At 43.2% G+C, this 18,490-nt stretch overlaps 1 protein-coding gene across 3 annotated transcripts in view; it reads right to left on the bottom strand.

Annotated features, from left to right (window-relative positions):
* Positions 1-17,962, bottom strand: part of piezo1 (piezo type mechanosensitive ion channel component 1 (Er blood group)) — a 90,697-nt gene extending 72,735 nt beyond the window's left edge. For all 3 annotated transcript variants that reach the window (XM_026191118.1, XM_026191119.1, XM_026191121.1), the window contains exon 1: positions 17,260-17,962. In XM_026191118.1, coding sequence (XP_026046903.1) covers positions 17,260-17,323 — 64 coding nt within the window. In that variant the 5' untranslated portion in view covers positions 17,324-17,962. The remainder of the gene's footprint in view (positions 1-17,259) is intronic.
* Between the last annotated feature and the right edge of the window lie 528 nt (positions 17,963-18,490).

The raw sequence follows: 18,490 nt of genomic DNA, 5'->3' as shown, positions 1-18,490 counted from the left end.
ATTCACTCCCATTGCCTGTGGTAACTCTATCATTTAGAGTCACCAATTAACCTAGCCCCACTAACTGCATGTCTTTGGACTGTGGCAGGAAGCCGGAGTACCCGGAGAGAACCCACACAAACACAGGGAGAACATGCACAGCAAGACCTCGGCCTGAAGGTGGAACTGGACTCAGGACCTTCTGATTGCCTGCATGTATGTTATAACAGAATATTCATGCTGGTGCCATTTCCATCTTTTTATTTTCGATTGTCTTTTAAGTTCTTGTGTTTTTAGGGATTTTGCATGTGTTTGGTTTTATTTGTTTCATATTTGTTGTGCAAACTCTGAACTCTCTTAGTTTTGTCATGTTGTCATAAGAATTTTCTGGCTAGCGCCTCGCCCAGCCCTGTGAGTAACCTGTTTTTCCTCGGTGTTGGGCAACAGTAGTTCATTAGGGGAGTGTGTAAGATCAGCAGTGGCTGTACGTGGCTGGGTAATGTCACCATTGTCTATTCTTTAGAGCTGCTGACCGAGCAACCCTAGAAGCGGCATCAGGAGGGAGCGGCTACAATCTGCTCAGCTGAGACTCACTATTCAGAGCTGAGAAGAACCCGAACAGTCACTGAATTTAGCACTTAGACAAATATTGGACTGTCTGGTAATTAACAGCTTGCTGGACAGTATTTTTATTGTTGTCTTGACTGTACAAGTTTCCTCTGTGCTCATTGTTTAAATTCTTCTCCCTGGTGGTTGTTTTTGAGACCACAATAACTGCTATTTTCAGATCTGTGTTTTATTTAGAGGCACCTCTATTCTTACTTTATGTGAATTTATCGAGGGGGAATCAGTTTATTTTCTTTAAGAAAGGATCTGCTCCATTCTCTGTTCCCTGGCTGTCACGCTGCCCTCCCCTGTGGAACCGATGGCTCGTTCAAACCTAGCTGGTGTTGTTGCAGGACACACAAAATTGTGTCACTAGTGGGATGTTGTGTTGGTTAGCTTTCTTTTTTGAGAAACCGACAATCACTGGTCTCGCCCCACACCCATTATCATTATCTAGTTTTGTATATACAAGTTATAAGGGCTCAAAAATGCTTGTAAAAGTAAGTTGCTCAGTGGTTCAGGGAGCAGTGCCAACTGGGCTAATTGGCTGCCACTCATTTGCTAATCAGCCTCGTCCCAGTAGCACACCGGGACCTGGAGGAGTTGCACACATGTCAGGCAGTCAATCACACTGTGGACTGTGCAAAAAACTCTGAGTTTGCATTACAGTGTGCACTTTGCTACACCAGCATACAGAATCAACAGTGTATCTACATGTGTCGAGAGAATGGGTAGAAAGTCTGGCTGCACAATGAAAAAGCTCCACATTTCTAACACCCTTAAATACTTTGACAGCCTGTATATAGAACAGTTTTCATAATACGAAGTTAGCTGGAGGCACTCACTGATTTCCTGTTAGATTAGTCACATACATGCTGGACTTTAAGCGCAGCTTTTGTCACTTTAAGTTCAAATCTGACTTAAAGCCCCAAACTCTTTACTCATCAAACTATTAAAAACAGCCAATACCAATCAAACCTGGCCGAGATCCTTGGTGTCCACGCCCAATCATCAGAATAGATCTTTTTCAAAGGTAAATAGTTGGAAAGATAAGTGTAGCCTTTTGGCAACATATGAACTATATTAATCCATTCGCCTCTAGAAAGTTCTGTAGATTTACTTGTTACATTTGTTAAAGTCTTAAAGATAGAAGAAATGATGAAAACAGGCAGTACTTCACAAGAAATTTAATAAAAATAAGGAAAATTGCACGACAGGTTTAAAATTTTATCAGCTTCTAAAAGCTGATACAACTTCTATATAACTCACATCATGCTATCAAAATTGTCTGGAACAACATAAATCCACACCCAGTGGATCTATGTCTACACCTACTGTATGAATATTCACATACAGGACAAACTCTGCATGGAGGAGCTCCACCCTGCTGCCCAGTAAAACTTCAGACCTGCCCAAAATGATGTCTCTTGACAAACATGATAACACTCGTTAGGCCCACAGGCAGCATCTATCTCTCACTAGCACTCAGAACAAACCCGACAGACAGAGGGTACGTCCAGTGTTCCAACACAAAGCACTTCCTTTTGTTCATTCTCTGATAAAACTTATACATAAATACATACGCTTCAGGTCCACCATGGTGCAGTTATACTTGCATTTTTTCATAATAAGGTAAGAGGCTACTCAAGTACTACTGTCAGTACTACATGATAGTAACAATATAGTATTGCTGGTCCATTCACACTACCATGAATGTATGTTTCACTCGTTGCACTTTCTAAGAAACAAATATAGCCGTCTCTGGTTTGATGTTTCGTTGGTGGGTTAGAGCTCTGCTCCCTCTTTGCTATCCTTTTCTTTGTTATAATGAAAAAAATAAGATATTATGATTAAAAATGAAAAGTCTAGTTAAGCATATTTTATTTTTTTCTTGCTTCTAATACTCATTTTCCCACAGCTGTTTCTTTTTTTTAGATTGAGTTGATTTAATATAGATCCATCTATAGCTGCTCTTTGAAATAGCTAAGAGCTTTACTTTTCACTTCCTCCATGTAAAGGTTTGCCATACTGGGTGACACTGGGGGGCCTATAGCACATCCATGTTTTTGTCTGTAGAAACCCTTGTTGTATTTAAAGTGTGCAGTGGTAAGGCAGAGACTGGGGTAAACCCACTTCTGTTTTCTAAGGAGCTGTCTTGCTGTAGTCATTTTCTGACAGTCTCCACTGCCTTGGTTGTAGGGATACAAGTGAAAAAGGAGACCACATCCAACGACACAGTGGTTTCATCTGGATCCAGTGTACGTTTTTGGACTTCTCTCATCTGAGAAGCTTCTTCAGTTCTAAAGTGAAGGTCAGACGCCAACTAGGGAGAAACTACAATGGGGCAAAAAAGTATTTAGTCAGCCACCGATTGTGCAAGTTCCCCCACCTAAAATGATGACAGAGGTCAGTAATTTGCACCAGAGGTACACTTCAACTGTGAGAGACAGAATGTGAAAAAAAAATCCATGAATCCACATGGTAGGATTTGTAAAGAATTTATTCGTAAATCAGGGTGGAAAATAAGTATTTGGTCACCTCAAACAAGGAAAATCGCTGGCTCTCACAGACCTGTAACGTCTTCTGTAAGAAGCTTTTCTGTCCCCCACTCGTTACCTGTATGAATGGCACCTGTTTGAACTCATCATCTGTATAAAAGACACCTGTCCACAGCCTCAAACAGTCAGACTCCAAACTCCGCCATGGCCAAGACCAAAGAGCTTTCGAAGGACACCAGGAAAAGTATTGTAGACCTGCACCAGACTGGGAAGAGTGAATCTACAATAGGCAAGCAGCTTGGTGTGAAAAAATCAACTGTGGGAGCAATCATCAGAAAATGGAAGACATACAAGACCACTGATAATCTCCCTCCATCTGGGGCTCCACGCAAGATCTCATCCCGTAGGGTCAAAATGATCATGAGAACGGTGAGCAAAGATCCCAGAACCACACGGGGGGACCTGGTGAATGACCTGCAGAGAGCTGGGACCAAAGTAACAAAGGTCACCATCAGTAACACACTACAACGGCAGGGAATCAAATCCCGCAGTGCCAGACGTGTTCCGCTGCTGAAGCCAGTGCATGTCCAGGCCCGTCTGAAGTTTGCCAGAGAGCACATGGATGATACAGCAGAGGATTGGGAGAATGTCATGTGGTCAGATGAAACCAAAGTAGAACTTTTTGGTATAAACTCAACTCGTGGTGTTTGGAGGAAGAAGAATACTGAGTTGCATCCCAAGAACACCATACCTACTGTGAAGCATGGGGGTGGAAACATCATGCTATGGGGCTGTTTTTCTGCCAAGGGGACAGGACGACTGATCCGTGTTAAGGACAGAATGAATGGGGCCATGTATCGTGAGATTTTGAGCCAAAACCTCCTTCCATCAGTGGGAACTTTGAAGATGAAACGAGGCTGGGTCTTCCAACATGACAATGATCCAAAACACACCGCCCGGGCAACAAAGGAGTGGCTCCGTAAGAAGCATTTGAAAGTCCTGGAGTGGCCTAGCCAGTCTCCAGACCTCAACCCCATAGAAAATCTGTGGCGGGAGTTGAAAGTCCGTGTTGCTCGGCGACAGCCCCAAAACATCACTGCTCTCGAGAAGATCTGCATGGAGGAATGGGCCAAAATACCAGCTACTGTGTGTGCAAACCTGGTAAAGACCTATAGTAAACGTTTGACCTCTGTTATTGCCAACAAAGGTTATGTTACAAAGTATTGAGTTTTATTTTTGTTATTGACCAAATACTTATTTTCCACCCTGATTTACCAATAAATTCTTTACAAATCCTACCATGTGGATTCATGGATTTTTTTTCACATTCTGTCTCTCACAGTTGAAGTGTACCTCTGGTGCAAATTACTGACCTCTGTCATCATTTTAAGTGGGGGAACTTGCACAATCGGTGGCTGACTAAATACTTTTTTGCCCCACTGTAAATGACAAACAGAACAAGATTGTCATCCCTTTGAAACCAGGTTTATTGGAGAAACTCAGAAACTCCTAATCTTCTCCAAGCACGACATCCCAGTGCACTCAGAGCCAGCCGCACACTCAGGCATGAACTGGTTCATCCCAAGGACAAAACCTGGAAACAAGCTAAAAAACATAGTGTATGCTGTGCAGCGCAGCGAGGAGCGCTCGGACCTCTGCACCGGACAAACCGAACAGCCACTCAATAAAGCTATGTCTGCAGGACACGATGGACAAGACAACAGGACAAGTCAGAACTTTTAATGCAAACTAAGAGTGTGAACAGACTTGCATATAATCACTCTGTCACAGCTACTGACTATGTTGCTGCCATTCCATGTGCAATATTTTAGTGTGTGCAATATTCTGGCAGATGTGCAACTGCCATCCCCACCCTAAAGGACCATAGCCCTTATTTATTTATTACATTATATTACTATATTTGAACAGAGGGGGTGGCTTTCAACACCAACTGATTGCCACCAAACACAGTTTTGAGATTTCTCCCGAGGCGCCTCAACCCCCGCTCACATCTTGCATCAGTTGATCTCAATGGGTCACATGATAGGGTGAGGCAAAGTCTCTGCTGATAATGACCCAGGCATTTTTTCACACCTTGTGGTAAAGCACATGATCGATAGTAGGCCAACGACCCTGTTAAGGGACAACTCCCACTACAGCTTAAATACCTGTGACTCTCCACTATTTGGCTTTAGGACTGAAAAAGCTTCTCAGATGCGAAGTAAGTAAGTAAGTAAGTAAGTAAGTAAGTAAGTAAAACTTTACTTATACAGCCTCTTTCAAGATAAAAATCACAAAGTGCTTCACAGAAGCTAAAACATAAAAATAAAAATCAACCAAAAGCAAGTTTAAAAAGAAGAGTTTTTAGCTGTTTTTTAAAAGAGACCACTGAGTCCACAGATCTCAGGCTCAAAGGGAGAGAGTTCCACAGTCTGGGGGCCACAGTTACAAAAAGTTTGTCGCCTTTTGTTTTCAGCCTCGTGTGTTGGACAGCAAGCAAGCCCTGGTCACATGACCTCAGGGACCTGCTGGGTGAAAGGTCTTCAAGAAACTTCAAGAAGTCCAGTGACTTTCTGGCTGAAACTGGGAATGGTCTTCTCCCCAGTCCCTTAGCCTAACATTAACTATCATAACTAAGTACCTAACTGCAATCTTTATCTTAGCTAAAACCTGATTCTTACCTTAGCTATAAACCTAGTCTTAACCTTCAAACAACTCTTTAAAGATGTATGACACAGTTAGGACCAGCCAAAATGTTTAACTCAGATTTACAATGTCAACAAGAGGCAGCAGCAGCAGCAGCTTTGAATTAATTGAATGTAAGAGGAATCAATCATAATTTGTCTAGTTATTTTTAGCTTACTGCTGTATGCATCAGTCACTGCAGCTCACACATGGACCCTGGGTCAGGGGCTTCAGGCATGTCCGAGGAGGCTGCAGGATAGACCCAGGACCCACTGGAGGAATTCCACCTCTCGGCTGCTTGTGTGCTTATTTACATTGTTTTGATGGTCAAAATAATCCAACGTGGTTTCATTATACAAATAAGAATAATGTTGCTTGCTTTGAATGAAAACCATGTGATACATTAGTAAAAAGATGGTGAATAACGTCTTCAATAATAATGTGGATTATATGTTTTATACACTTTTCATTTGACAAAAGATGTAAATTAGTTGTAATTTTCAAAAATAATTCTAATAATCAAATGTTGTTCCTTTAGATGTTACAAATTGCTTAACTAATGATGCTTTGAGAAGAAATATGTTGTTTACATCATGATTGCTTGTTACAGGCAGAGCATGGCCCATCAGTCTGTGCTCACTGTTACTGTCTTACTGAGCTCCTTACTGTTAACCTTGATGACATATGACTGCTCTGCTAACTTCAGCAAATCATGTGATAACAGTTGCAATGATACCACAGTTGTTTCTTACATAGGAAAGAGCAGCTAACAGCCATGAATCACATAACTAAGGATGGATGACTTCAGATGAACTAGCTGCCTGCAGCAGCTCCCATTAACCATCAGCAGTTTTCAAATGCAGAGGGCTCACTGCACCAAAACCTTGAAGTTCACCTGATAGATGAGCTAACTACCAGTGACGCCGCAGCCATCATCATGAAGGCCCAGCAACACTTTCGCTCTCCTGGCCTCATCTACACTAAGTGCTGTAGGCGCAGAGCATTAAGCATCATAAAGGACTCGACCAACCCCCTGGTTCATGCTCAGAGTCTGGGAGCAGATACAGTAGCATTAGATCAAGGACAGCACACAGACGTCTTAACCAGAGTATGTGAGCTGCTCATAGGGACTGACTGTACTGTTTCCTTGCTACAGTACTTTTACCCATTTACCATTCATAATATTTATTTCATCTTATTGCATATTTTTAGTCCATTTATTAAACGCTCTTATTTATTGGTTTATTACTTTACAAAATGCACTACTGTGTGGTTGATGTGTTTTGTATGCAAAGCATGAAAATGACAAATAAAAGGAATCTGAATTTGAAGTCCATCTAAAGCAGGGCTGCCCAATCCCAGTCCTCGAGAGCTACTATCCTGCAGCTTTTAGATGCATCCCTACTCCAACACAGCTGAATCAAATGGTTTGATTACCTCTTCAGCATGCCATCATGTTTGGCAAAGGCCTGATAACAAGCTATTCATTTGATTCGGGTGTGTGGGAACAAGGATGCATCTAAAAGCTGCAGGATGGTAGCTCTCGAGGACCGGGATTGGGCAGCCCTGATCTAAGGCATGGGTGTCAAACAGACACCAACCTGCTAGAACTGGCCCAGCAAAGAATCCAGTGTGGCCCCTGGATTACTGTGGGAAGTGTAAAGGAGGGCATAAAGTTTTACAGCTAACACAGACATTCATGCTGCATCAAAATAATAGATAGAAAAACAATTAAATGACAGTAAAGTTGTCTCATTATCTACTATAGAAATTGTTTCTTCACAGTGTCCACAATGAAATAATAAATAAATAACATATTAGGATTGTATATTACTTGTGTAAAAAAATAATATTTTATAATTTTATAATATCTCATCGATTTAATGTGTAACTACATTTCCTTTCACTGACAGTTGGGGCAGTTTTAAATCAAAGTGGGTTGTAAGTGTGCCATGATTTGTGTGCCACGGCTTTCTCCAGGTGTGATGTGAGACAACAGGCCGGTTTTCAGAGCAGCCAAATAAAGATTCAGGTGCGTCACCAGCCCAAGATTTCGACAGAGTGATGGAGAAGCAGGCTGGAAAAACTGCAGTCCCTTATCATAGAGCCATGACTCTTTTTGGTTATGGTGCAGTGCAGCTGCTCCATTGTGGCACTATTGTGTGATGATTTCGCACAACAGTGCCAATCTTTCTCCTCGCTAAGATCACTTGTCACTTCTGGACTCTAATTTTTCAAACTGGTTCTCTTTGTATTCTGACAGCTTTCACTGGTTTTATTGGATTTACTGAATTTTACTGTGGAGTGACTGAAATCCTGCACTGACACCTTCAACTCTGCTGATGTCATCACTGCACTGACGCCTGGTTTCCTGACCTTTCCCAGTGGTCCACTACCTTCAGTCAAAGTTACCCCAGCTAACTCAAGGATGCTCAGCTCACTGACCTTAGAAGCCATCAGGCGCAGCTACATATCCATCTACATATGTCACTATGTTCACTATGCGATGTTCATTACCATCGCATGAAGGAATTGCTAAGCACACTCAACTATAACCAGCGAAAAACATCTTACTTAGCTGGTTTCATTAACAAGCACAATCCAAGGCTCTTGTTTGACACCATTAACAGACTTAAACTTACTCCTGATTCCTCCTCTTTGCTTACCACGTTTTCTGATACTGCTAAATTCCTTTGGTGACAAGTTCAAAGCTATCAGATCATAATTTGAGTCTAGATGATTTTACCCTCGTCGAGTGTCTCACCCAGTTCTGATTTCAATAACAGCTCTCACTGATATTGCCTCACACGTGCACTCTTCTTCCTGCCCGACTGACATCACCCCTCCATCTGCCCCAGCTTCTCTCCATCATATATATACACCTTTTGAAGGCGAACCATTTCTCACTCACCATCACTCCACAGTTTTCCCTTCTCCTCAGGTTAAGAGCCTTGGTGTCATCCTAGACAGTTCGCTTTCCTATAAATCTCACATCAGTAATCTCACCCGTTCTGCCTACTTCCATCTACGTAACATTAACAGATTGCTTCCTTCTCTTTCCACCCAGTCTACGTCCATTCTTGTACACAGTCTTGTTACCTCCCGTATTGACTACTGCAATTCTCTTCTGCATGGTCTCCCCCAAAAATCCCTCCATCAGCTTCAACTGGTTCAGAACTCTGCTGCTCGCATTCTCACCAGAACCCCTCCTACCAGCACATCACCTGTTCTTCAGGAACTTCACTGGCTCACAGTGAAATTCCGGATAATTTTCAGACTTCTTCTGCTCACCTTCAAGGCCATTCATAACCTCGCTCCTCCTTACCTTTCTGACCTGTTAACCACCACCTGTTCTGCCCGTTCACTTCGTTCTTCTTCTTCTATCCAGCTTGCTGTACCTTCCTTCCGCCTCACCACCGTGGGAAGCAGAGCTTACAGCTGCTCTGCTCCCAGGCTGTGGAATTCTCTGCCCCCTGAAATAAGAAACACTGGTTCTCTCCCAGTTTAAATCCCAACTCAAAGCTCATCTGTTCAAATCTGCATATTCGCTGTGAATCCACTGTTTGTTCATTTTATCTTGTGCTTTTGTTTTATTGTTCTTATTCTGCTGTTTGTTCATTTTATCTTGTGCTTTTATTTTATTGTTCTTATTCTGCTATTGTTTTACTAAGTGTTTTATCCTATTGTAAAGTGTCCTTGGGTGACTTGAAAGGCGCTCATAAATAAAATCTATTATTATTATTATTATATATCCAGTCCTTTCATCTGGATCCTTGCTGCTTTCACGTAGCAGAGGGAAATAATATCTTTGATAAATTTAATTTTTTTGTTTCAATTGAAAATGAAAACAAAAGCCCAACACAGAAACATCATAAATAATTACTAATGATACTCTCACTTAGATAAAGGTGAGTAATCCATTTTAGTCTCACTAAACAGAGCCGAGTTGACTGGAACTGTTCTCTAAAAGTTTTATCACACATCTAACATATACTTCAGAATTCATATTAGTCAGTTTAGGCACCCCTTGTTTGTGGATCTATACTTAGACCTCTTCTGTTTTCACTACATACGTTACCTCTGGGTCATGTATGAAACATGTTCAAATGCATCTCCGACCACTGCTATGCTGATAATATGTAGCTGTAGTTTTCTGCTAAGCCAACAACCCCAACACAATGCTTTTCTGCCATTAATAATTGGATGTCTTCAAACTTTGCTCGTGTAAATCCAGGTGAAACAGAGGTTCTTGTGTTCTGCGAGACTGAAGAAGTCAGCTGGATGGGTGACGAAACGTTTCTCCCACAAAACGCTACGTCCAGATGAACTGGATCAACGTTTGGAGATTTACTTACCTGGATGATTGAGCATGCATCAAGATATATCAAACATGTTCTCTTGCTTCATTTGATGTATTTTACTATACACGGTACAGAACAGAGAATGAAACACCTGCAAATGTGTATGAAATGGCTTTTGCCAGCCCATCTGATTTCCGTGCCACCCAAAGAAAATCTTTCTAGCTCCACCTCTGAGTGTGACACAACCACCACCATCTAATATCTTTGCACTGACAGGCGTTCACTACTGTTAGGTTTTGTATTGTTCATTGTCATTTATGCTTAGAAATATTTACTCATATATGCTTAGAAGTGTATAATCATTTGTAGATTGAAAGAATGTCTCATCCTAGGAGGTCTGTAACAACTCTGTGTAGCATGAAGAGGAGAGTGCGTTCACTCCTCTACAGAGTGTTCTGGCATAGATCCGTATCTTCTCTTGCTGATATATGGCATAGCAAACACACGTATATCTGTTTAAGTATAAGAGCCTTTTGTTCAGATGGACCCGCTAGACTCTTCACAGGGTCACATCTTGACCTCACACACACACACACACACACACACACACACACACACACACACAGTATTCTTTGTTCACATGTATACCTATGTAAGATGTTATATGTTAATGAACCTATGCATATTCATGTAACCTCAATAAAAGAGCAGTGTTACGGGAGAACGGACGAGAGCAACTGGGGTCAAGCGAAGGAACGGCGTTTGTCCGGTTCTCTCCCGTGCACGAGAAACATGAAGAACTTTGCCTACTTCGTGTCTTGCTTGCTGTGTAATTATATTGTCTTCAACGTTCCAGCGGATGGGTTCAAGCTACAAACCTATCAACTACCAAAGCAACAAACACTGGAGCCAGTTCTTGAACGGCCTTCTACATCATCTGCTGGGGCATCTGAGGTCTCCCCTACACAGGCTAGAGCTAATTAAAGGAAGCTCCATACAGGTTCATAGACTGCAGTGGAGATGTGGAAATACTTTTATTTTTATTACATGAAAGAGTGCCACGGGAATATGATAGTCAAGTGCACACTGCATCAAGGACAGAACAACTGCAATATACTTGCTGACACAAGTTTGTCTTTCTGCAACCCTCTATTCACACAACTGAGGAAAACTAGAACAGAAGTGCAATTTAGAGAAGTCAAAAGGGAATCCTCTGTGTCAGCGGGAGACGTTCTTTTCTGCTGGGAGTGCCTCAGCGTGCCGGTCGGCATGTTTGATTTGGCCAAAGGGATTTGTATCTCCTCCCTGGATGAAACTAGGGGTCTTTCCACTTTTAGGCGAATGTGTAAACTGCTAAACTATCAGAGCTCTCTATATTAGTATTTAACTTAAAAATCCCTCATTGTGCTTCCAAGCCAGGGTTTCCTGCTTCTTGTTCAGTTGAACAATAACTGATGCGTCCTGTCATCAAACCTTAGCTAAGCACTGAACTCAAATACACAGGGCAGAACAACGGCAAACAACAATAAAAGGAAGTGCACAATATGTGCCAAGGACAAAATCCACAATCAAATACAAGAGTACCAAGAGCGACAGCTAGCTCGCTGACTAACAATGCCACATTTTGATTTTTAACTTTATGTCTCCGTTTGAGTCCATGCTGAGATTCAGTCTGGCAGATTATGTTATTGCTGCTCACCTCATACATAAGTGCACTTTTGCAAGCTCCAGGTTGCAGAAAGGCTCCCTTCATGTGAGGTCCTCAGAACTCTTAAACGTAGCTTTATGTATGATGACATGATTAGAGAGATGAAATAAAGACATGGTGATCACATTCTCTCCAGTTATAACAGAGGTTTGATCAAATGCTATTTATATTACAATCTGTTCTGTCAGTGAGATTCCTCTCCACTCTTTTTCAGATCTAAAAGGTAAAAACGCTTCTGCTGAGGAAAGAATCAAAGCGAGGAGCAACGGTGATAAAGGTCCAGCTCAGCTTTGTTGGAATGGAACATTCTCTTGTTGCATCCTGAGCAACTTTCCTGTTTTTGTGGAAAGAAAAAAGGTGTGTGCACACACACACACACACACACACACACACACACACGTATGCTCACTGGCCACTTCATTAGTTACATCTGACTAACACTGGGTAGGACTTCAGACTGCCAGAAATATTCCTCAGAGATTTTGGTCCACATTGATGTAACGCTGTCACAGCTGCTACATCCATGACATCGATGGATGAGGTGCTCTATTGCACTAAGATAAGGTGACTGTGAGGCCATCTGAGCACAGTGGTGTGAGATCCATTTTAATTTTGTGACATTGTGCATCATCCTGCTGGTTGCAGCTGTCAGAGGTTCTGCAATGATCTAGCACAGCGGTCTCCAACCTTTTTTGCGCCACGGACCGGTTTATGCCCGACAATATTTTCACGGACCGGCCTTTAAGGTGTCGCGGATAAATACAACAAAATAAAACTAGTACCGGTACCGAAAAAAATAAGATTTATTCATAACATACGTGAAAAGACCCAGGAAAACCGAGTAAACGATAAAAAGGATAACAAAATGACGCTGAAAACCGATAAAAACCCTGAAAACCAGACATTTCACACCTGAGCCTCAACTCTCGCGGCCCGGTACCAAACGACTCACAGACCGGTACCGGCCCGAGGCCCGGGGGTTGGGGACCGCTGATCTAGAACACTGTGGTCAGAAATAGATAGACATGGTCAACAACATTCTTGGGTGGGCCGTGGGGTTTAAACGACAATCAGCTGATACTAAGGGGCACAAAGTGAGCCAGGAAAATATAAGAGACACATTTACAGCCACCTGAACCACTGCTACGACGCCGATGGATCCATTTATTGCCCAGTTTTGCTCAGCCCACAGCTGTTGCCATCCCGTTCAAGGTTCGATGTGTTCAGAGATGCTTTTGTACATATTTGGGTTGTAGCGAGCGGTGATTTGAATCACTGTTGTCTTCCTGAAGCAGTCTGACCTCCACTAACAACAAAGCCACTCACTGGATGTTTTCTTGTTTTGCAGACCAGTCTCTGTAAACTCTAGAAATGCTTGTGTGGGAAAATCCTGTCAGGTCAGCAGATTCTGAAATGCTCAAATCAGCCCATCTGGCACTAACAATGACGCCACGTTCCAAGTCACACAAATTAACTTTCTTCCAAATTTTTATGCTCATGTTGAACTTGTGTTCAAAGTGTGTTAACAAGCAGCTCAACAGGTGTACCTAATGAAGTGGCTGGTGTGTGTCATTTATGGCCCAGTGCTCCTCTGCACCGTTTCCATGACAGTAAAAACAAATACACTGCATAACATAAATGTCTGTGATGATACATCAGCCGAAGGAATCGGAAGAGTTGAAGGTGAAAGCCTGGATTTGAAGCAAACACTTAAAGAACAGAAACAGTTTTGACTCGGGCCTGATGAAATCACTCAACAAGCTGCCAAAATGTTGAACTGACTGACCAAACACCAGAAACCACAGAAAGAATACCAGCTGATCAAAACTAACAAACAACAGAGCCGTTTTATTGGGTATAACAGACGCAAAACACTTAGTCTAGCTAGCAGAGGAGCAGACTCATTCAGCAGCCTGATGCTGAATTCTCTTATATTCTGTCATCTGTATATTCAGAGAAATAGCACAAAAACTTGTGTCAGGGTGAAAATACAGCAGTACTTATTGCCAAGTATTTCAAGCAGGTACACAGTGTGTAGGTCTGTAGCTGTGAGACTCAGCGGTGCTTTGCAGCCTATTCCTTATCAAAGGATGTTTCTGCCCAGTATACAGGTTGAGTGGCTCACAGCAAACTCAGACATATCAGTGTATGTCAGAGAGACAAAGTGCTTCAAGTGCAAAGAATGAACGTACTAAATCAGTCTGTGGGATTGCTTAAATGTGACTGTAGTGTGCGGCATGTTAAAGGCCTGTGAGAGCAGGAAAGCACTGGCTCTGCCCTGGTTCATATGTGTTTAAATGAGTTCTACAGCTATAGTCAGATATTCCATGAGTTAAGGCTCTGTTACAAACAGGCCAATCACAGCACTGAAGCAGACGCTGTCCCAACTCTGAACTCTCCAAACGTAGCTATCCTCTTTGCCTCCTGGCATCAACATGTAACAGTATACCTTTACCATTAAAACTAAGCACGTAGGAAAATCGGACTCCGAGTCAAGAGCAGGTTGTACAGTTTCCTTTTCTTAGAAATGACAGTGAGATGAGCTGCTGTTCAGTGTGCTGATGGTGGCGAAATTAAAGCACAAATAAATCCTTCTCTCTGACTCACTCCTACACACCGAGGATTTCTCACCGAGCCGTGAAGTCCTGTTAAACTGCACTACTGTGGAATGACTCTGACTCACTAGGCTACATCACACAGTTCTCTTGTAAACAGGCTCATTTTTGTTACTCACATCAGGTCTGTGTCTGAAACAAACCCAGCCAGTGGTGCTGCGCTTTTTCCCCCTCTCATCTTTTTTAATTCAGATCTTTCACCGAAACCTAAAATAACACCTCGCTACTTATGTTCAACACGCTCGAGTGAAGTGTACTTGTGTAAACTTTAACTACATTATTCCACAGCCCTTATAAAGTTGTTGTTGTTGATACTTGATCCATCATTATATGTAAGGAATGGACTTTCTTACTGTCTCTGCAAAGAAACAGGTGGAAGGAATCTGTCAACTCTGGGTTGTGAGCATTGGAATACACTCCCAACAACAAGAAGCTCCTGTCTCATTGTTCCTTTGCCAGCTATCTATCAAAAATTAAGGTCCTCACAACAAATATTTGCTTTGAAGCTGTACTTCCATGTACGTTTGCATGTTTTTACAAATCACTGTCACTAACGTTCATAAAAAGTCAATGTACCACGAGTTTTGAAACAACTGATTACAAACAATATTCATAAAAGTGCTTTCTATCAAACATTCTCCCAAGGTCCAGTGTCTTACCCAAGGACACTTTGGCAGACTGGGATCAAACTACCAACCTTGGGATTAGCAGATGAGCTACAACCACCCTTAATATTTGAAATTTTAGTGTGAAGAGCGACACATGATCAGGATCACAAAGTGTTTGTTTGGATGAGGGTAATTCTCCAGGAAATGTTGATGCAATGTCCTCTTGGCTGTTATATCGTCGGGTTTCACTTCCTTTGTATCACAATGTGAACTGTTTAAAGACACAATGTTGCAAGTTGTAACAAGTTGCATCCTGTCTGAGACTGTTTCTGTTTCTCTCAGTCTCCCAACATTTCATAGCAACAGTAGTCATGCCCCACACAGTAAGACTGTTAACATTCCAGCTTATGACATCTGTCCTCTGAGATTGCCAGCTGGATTTAGGCTAAACATACACTTCCTGTTTTATCTGAGCAGAATATTAATTTTACTTGTTACAAACTCTGCTGAATGACACTCCTAACCTAAACCAGAGCAGATTGGGCATAAAAACATTTAAATAACATGGCTTTAGATTTGGAAAATCCCTAAATGGCAGAAAAGAGTCATTATTTTTGTAGGATCACTACATGGATTTGGGTGAAACAGAATAGATAGTGTAAATGATCCATAAACAGCAGTAGTTATTTTTAACTGAATATGTAACCATGGTAAAATGGTAAATGGCCTGTATTTATATAGCGCCTTACTAGTCCCTAAGGACCCCAAAGCGCTTTACATATCCAGTCATCCACCCATTCACACACTGGTGATGGCAGCTACATTGTAGCCACAACCACCCTGGGGTGCACTGACAGAGGCGAGGCTGCCGGACACTGGCGCCACCGGGCCCTCTGACCACCACCAGTAGGCAACGGGTGAAGTGTCTTGCCCAAGGACACAACGACCGAGACTGTCCAAGCTGGGGCTCGAACCGGCAACCTTCCGATTACAAGATGAACTCCCAACTCTTGAGCCACGATTGCCCCAACGATTGACCATGGCATTCAGAGGGCTCTGTGCAGGAATCAGCATTATTGGGTTTCCTAAGAAGAGGCTCTGTGATCACCAGAGTTTTCCATGATATTAGTACAGCTTCACACTGGGAACCTGATCAAACCAAGCCAACAGTTCAGACTTTGACTATATGCTCAAAATCACAACTTTGTTGTGATTCTTCTCAGAGGAATTTGTTAGAGAAGTGCAGTGTATCGCGTGCAGGAACCTGTGTGGGACTGCCTTTACAGAACAGCACCACTGATTCAAACCACAACTGAGAGAAGTTTGCGGTGAACATGCGAGCAAGAAGACAAACACGTGTCAGGACCCAGCCTTTTGCAGGTCTTTATGAAAGAGTAGCAGTAAAACACTGCGGTGGTAAAGGAGGAGAATGGCAGTATGAACTGTTTGCTGATGTGTTCAGCAACATTCAGGAGACCATTCTTCCAAAAGCTTTGGGACAGCTACACCCTTCATCTTTAAACAGCGTCTGCATGAACCGCTGAGCAATGGCACTGCTCCCAACAAAGCTGCCATACTACGAATGACCGTCACCAACATGTCATATTTACACAACTGTAAAGGAAAGTACCAGTGCAGTCGAGTCAGTGCAGGGTGTGTCAGCGGGCTGCTGGAGACCACAGCCACACACTGCTTTTAGCAAGGACCCACCACCCAACAAGCCACTGGATTGTTGTCTGTCCCACACACAGAGGGTCGTCTTCTCTCCTGCAGGCCCCAACTGAAAGGCATTTCATCATGTCCACTGTTAAACTGATGGCTGACTGAGAAACGGGGGCGCAAACAAGCTTTTCCACAGCCCAGACAGGATGGCAGCTTTAACACGCGCAATAGACACACTTACTTTCCGCTCACGCTCAGGAAAACCTGCAGTGCATGCAGCAGTTCGGTTACCTAATGTGAACTGGTGTTTTCCACATCAGCGCCTTGGAGAAAAGCTCGTGCTCGTGCACGCGCAGCAGTGACACTTTTGAGCCAAACTCCGGAGCAGAGAGCTGTGTGACACGCAGGGCTGAGAGTTTCTGTGAACACCTCTGAACTATAAACGCAGTGTGGAAATGTGTCGGCCTGTACGACTTCTGTCAAACTTGTGGAGAGTTTTGACTCCCTGGCGAACTCCCAGTGCGTCACGGAGCCGAGCCCGGACGAGCCGAGAGCCGCTGTGCTGGCATCAGTGCAGCTGCTTCTCTTTCAGCTTACCTGTTAAGAGGCCGGAGGGCAGCAGAAGGCAGTAGAAGAGCCAGACAACCACCTGAAGATCCATGGCAGAGCACGTCAACGCCGCGCACACGGCACGAAGGCTGGCTCGATGTCAGACGCACTCCATTTGGTCTAAGGTGGCCGATCGCTGTCCGGGCCGTTACTCCGTAACGTGAACACTCACACTGAAGCTCCGCTTCGCGCTGAGCCGAGGGAGGGGGTCTTCTGTAGGGATAGCTGGAGGCCGGGCTGAGGCGGCTCCGCGGCACATGGAAAAAGTGATTCACGGGCGGTCCGTGTGAGGGGCGTTCATACTGCAGCTGCTCACAGTCGCCTCCCTCTCTCGCAGTCTGACTGCGCGTTAAAGTTCGTGCAGAGCGCTCACAGCACTCAGTCCTTCTTCTAATGACCCTTTCACACTCTCCCGTGTCAGATCCGTGTCAGTCAGTACTTGGGGGTACCTGAGGCCGCTCCTCACGTCAAGTTTGGCAAAATTCGTATAATAACGCGGTCAGGTAGCGCCCCTCTGCGTACGCAGGGTGACGCAGCACCGGCGTGGAGAGGTCACCGCGTTGATCCTGATGTGATGACTTAGAAAAACGATATTAATTGAAATAAACTCGTGGCGCTCAGCAGCCACTCCTGACTGCAAAGCAGTGAAATTACGACTTGTTCTCTCCAGATGTTTCCACATTACAGAACTCCAGATATCAGCTGATTTTTCACAGGTTTCAGTTACAAAGTCAACAAAAGTTTGGATTTGATAAATCTGTGGCTCAGTGTCCGCATTGAGCCACAGCCACAGATTTATCTTCCAGCTTCCGGCTGCAAATCACAGAAGAGATCAATGGCGCACAGTCCACTCAGTCATCCTGTGGCTGAGTGGCTGCTGTGGACCATTCAAAGCTCACTGCTCATCAGCGTGCTAAACCTTGGGGGTCTCTCTGTCTAAATAAATAAATAAATCTGACCCCCCTAAACCCCCTGGAAATTACGCCCCTGTCGACACACAGTGACGTGGTTGTGATCTAGTGTTATTCTGCCCCCCCCCCCCCAAAAAAAAAAACTAAAAAAACAACAACAACTTTATTAAGCAACAGTATACTGAGAATGTATTTGAACATAATTAACACATGCCAGGGGGTGCATATAAAAAGTTACATAGCCTACATTCAAATAATTTGTAATTAGTACAAATAGTAATTGTTTTTATAGCCTTTTTATTAAGTGA

Source organism: Astatotilapia calliptera, chromosome 13, assembly GCF_900246225.1.
Source record: "Astatotilapia calliptera chromosome 13, fAstCal1.2, whole genome shotgun sequence".
Lineage (NCBI taxonomy): Eukaryota > Metazoa > Chordata > Actinopteri > Cichliformes > Cichlidae > Astatotilapia > Astatotilapia calliptera.
The sequence above is the reverse complement of the archived record's forward strand: the minus strand, read 5'-3'. Positions and strand labels throughout refer to the sequence as shown.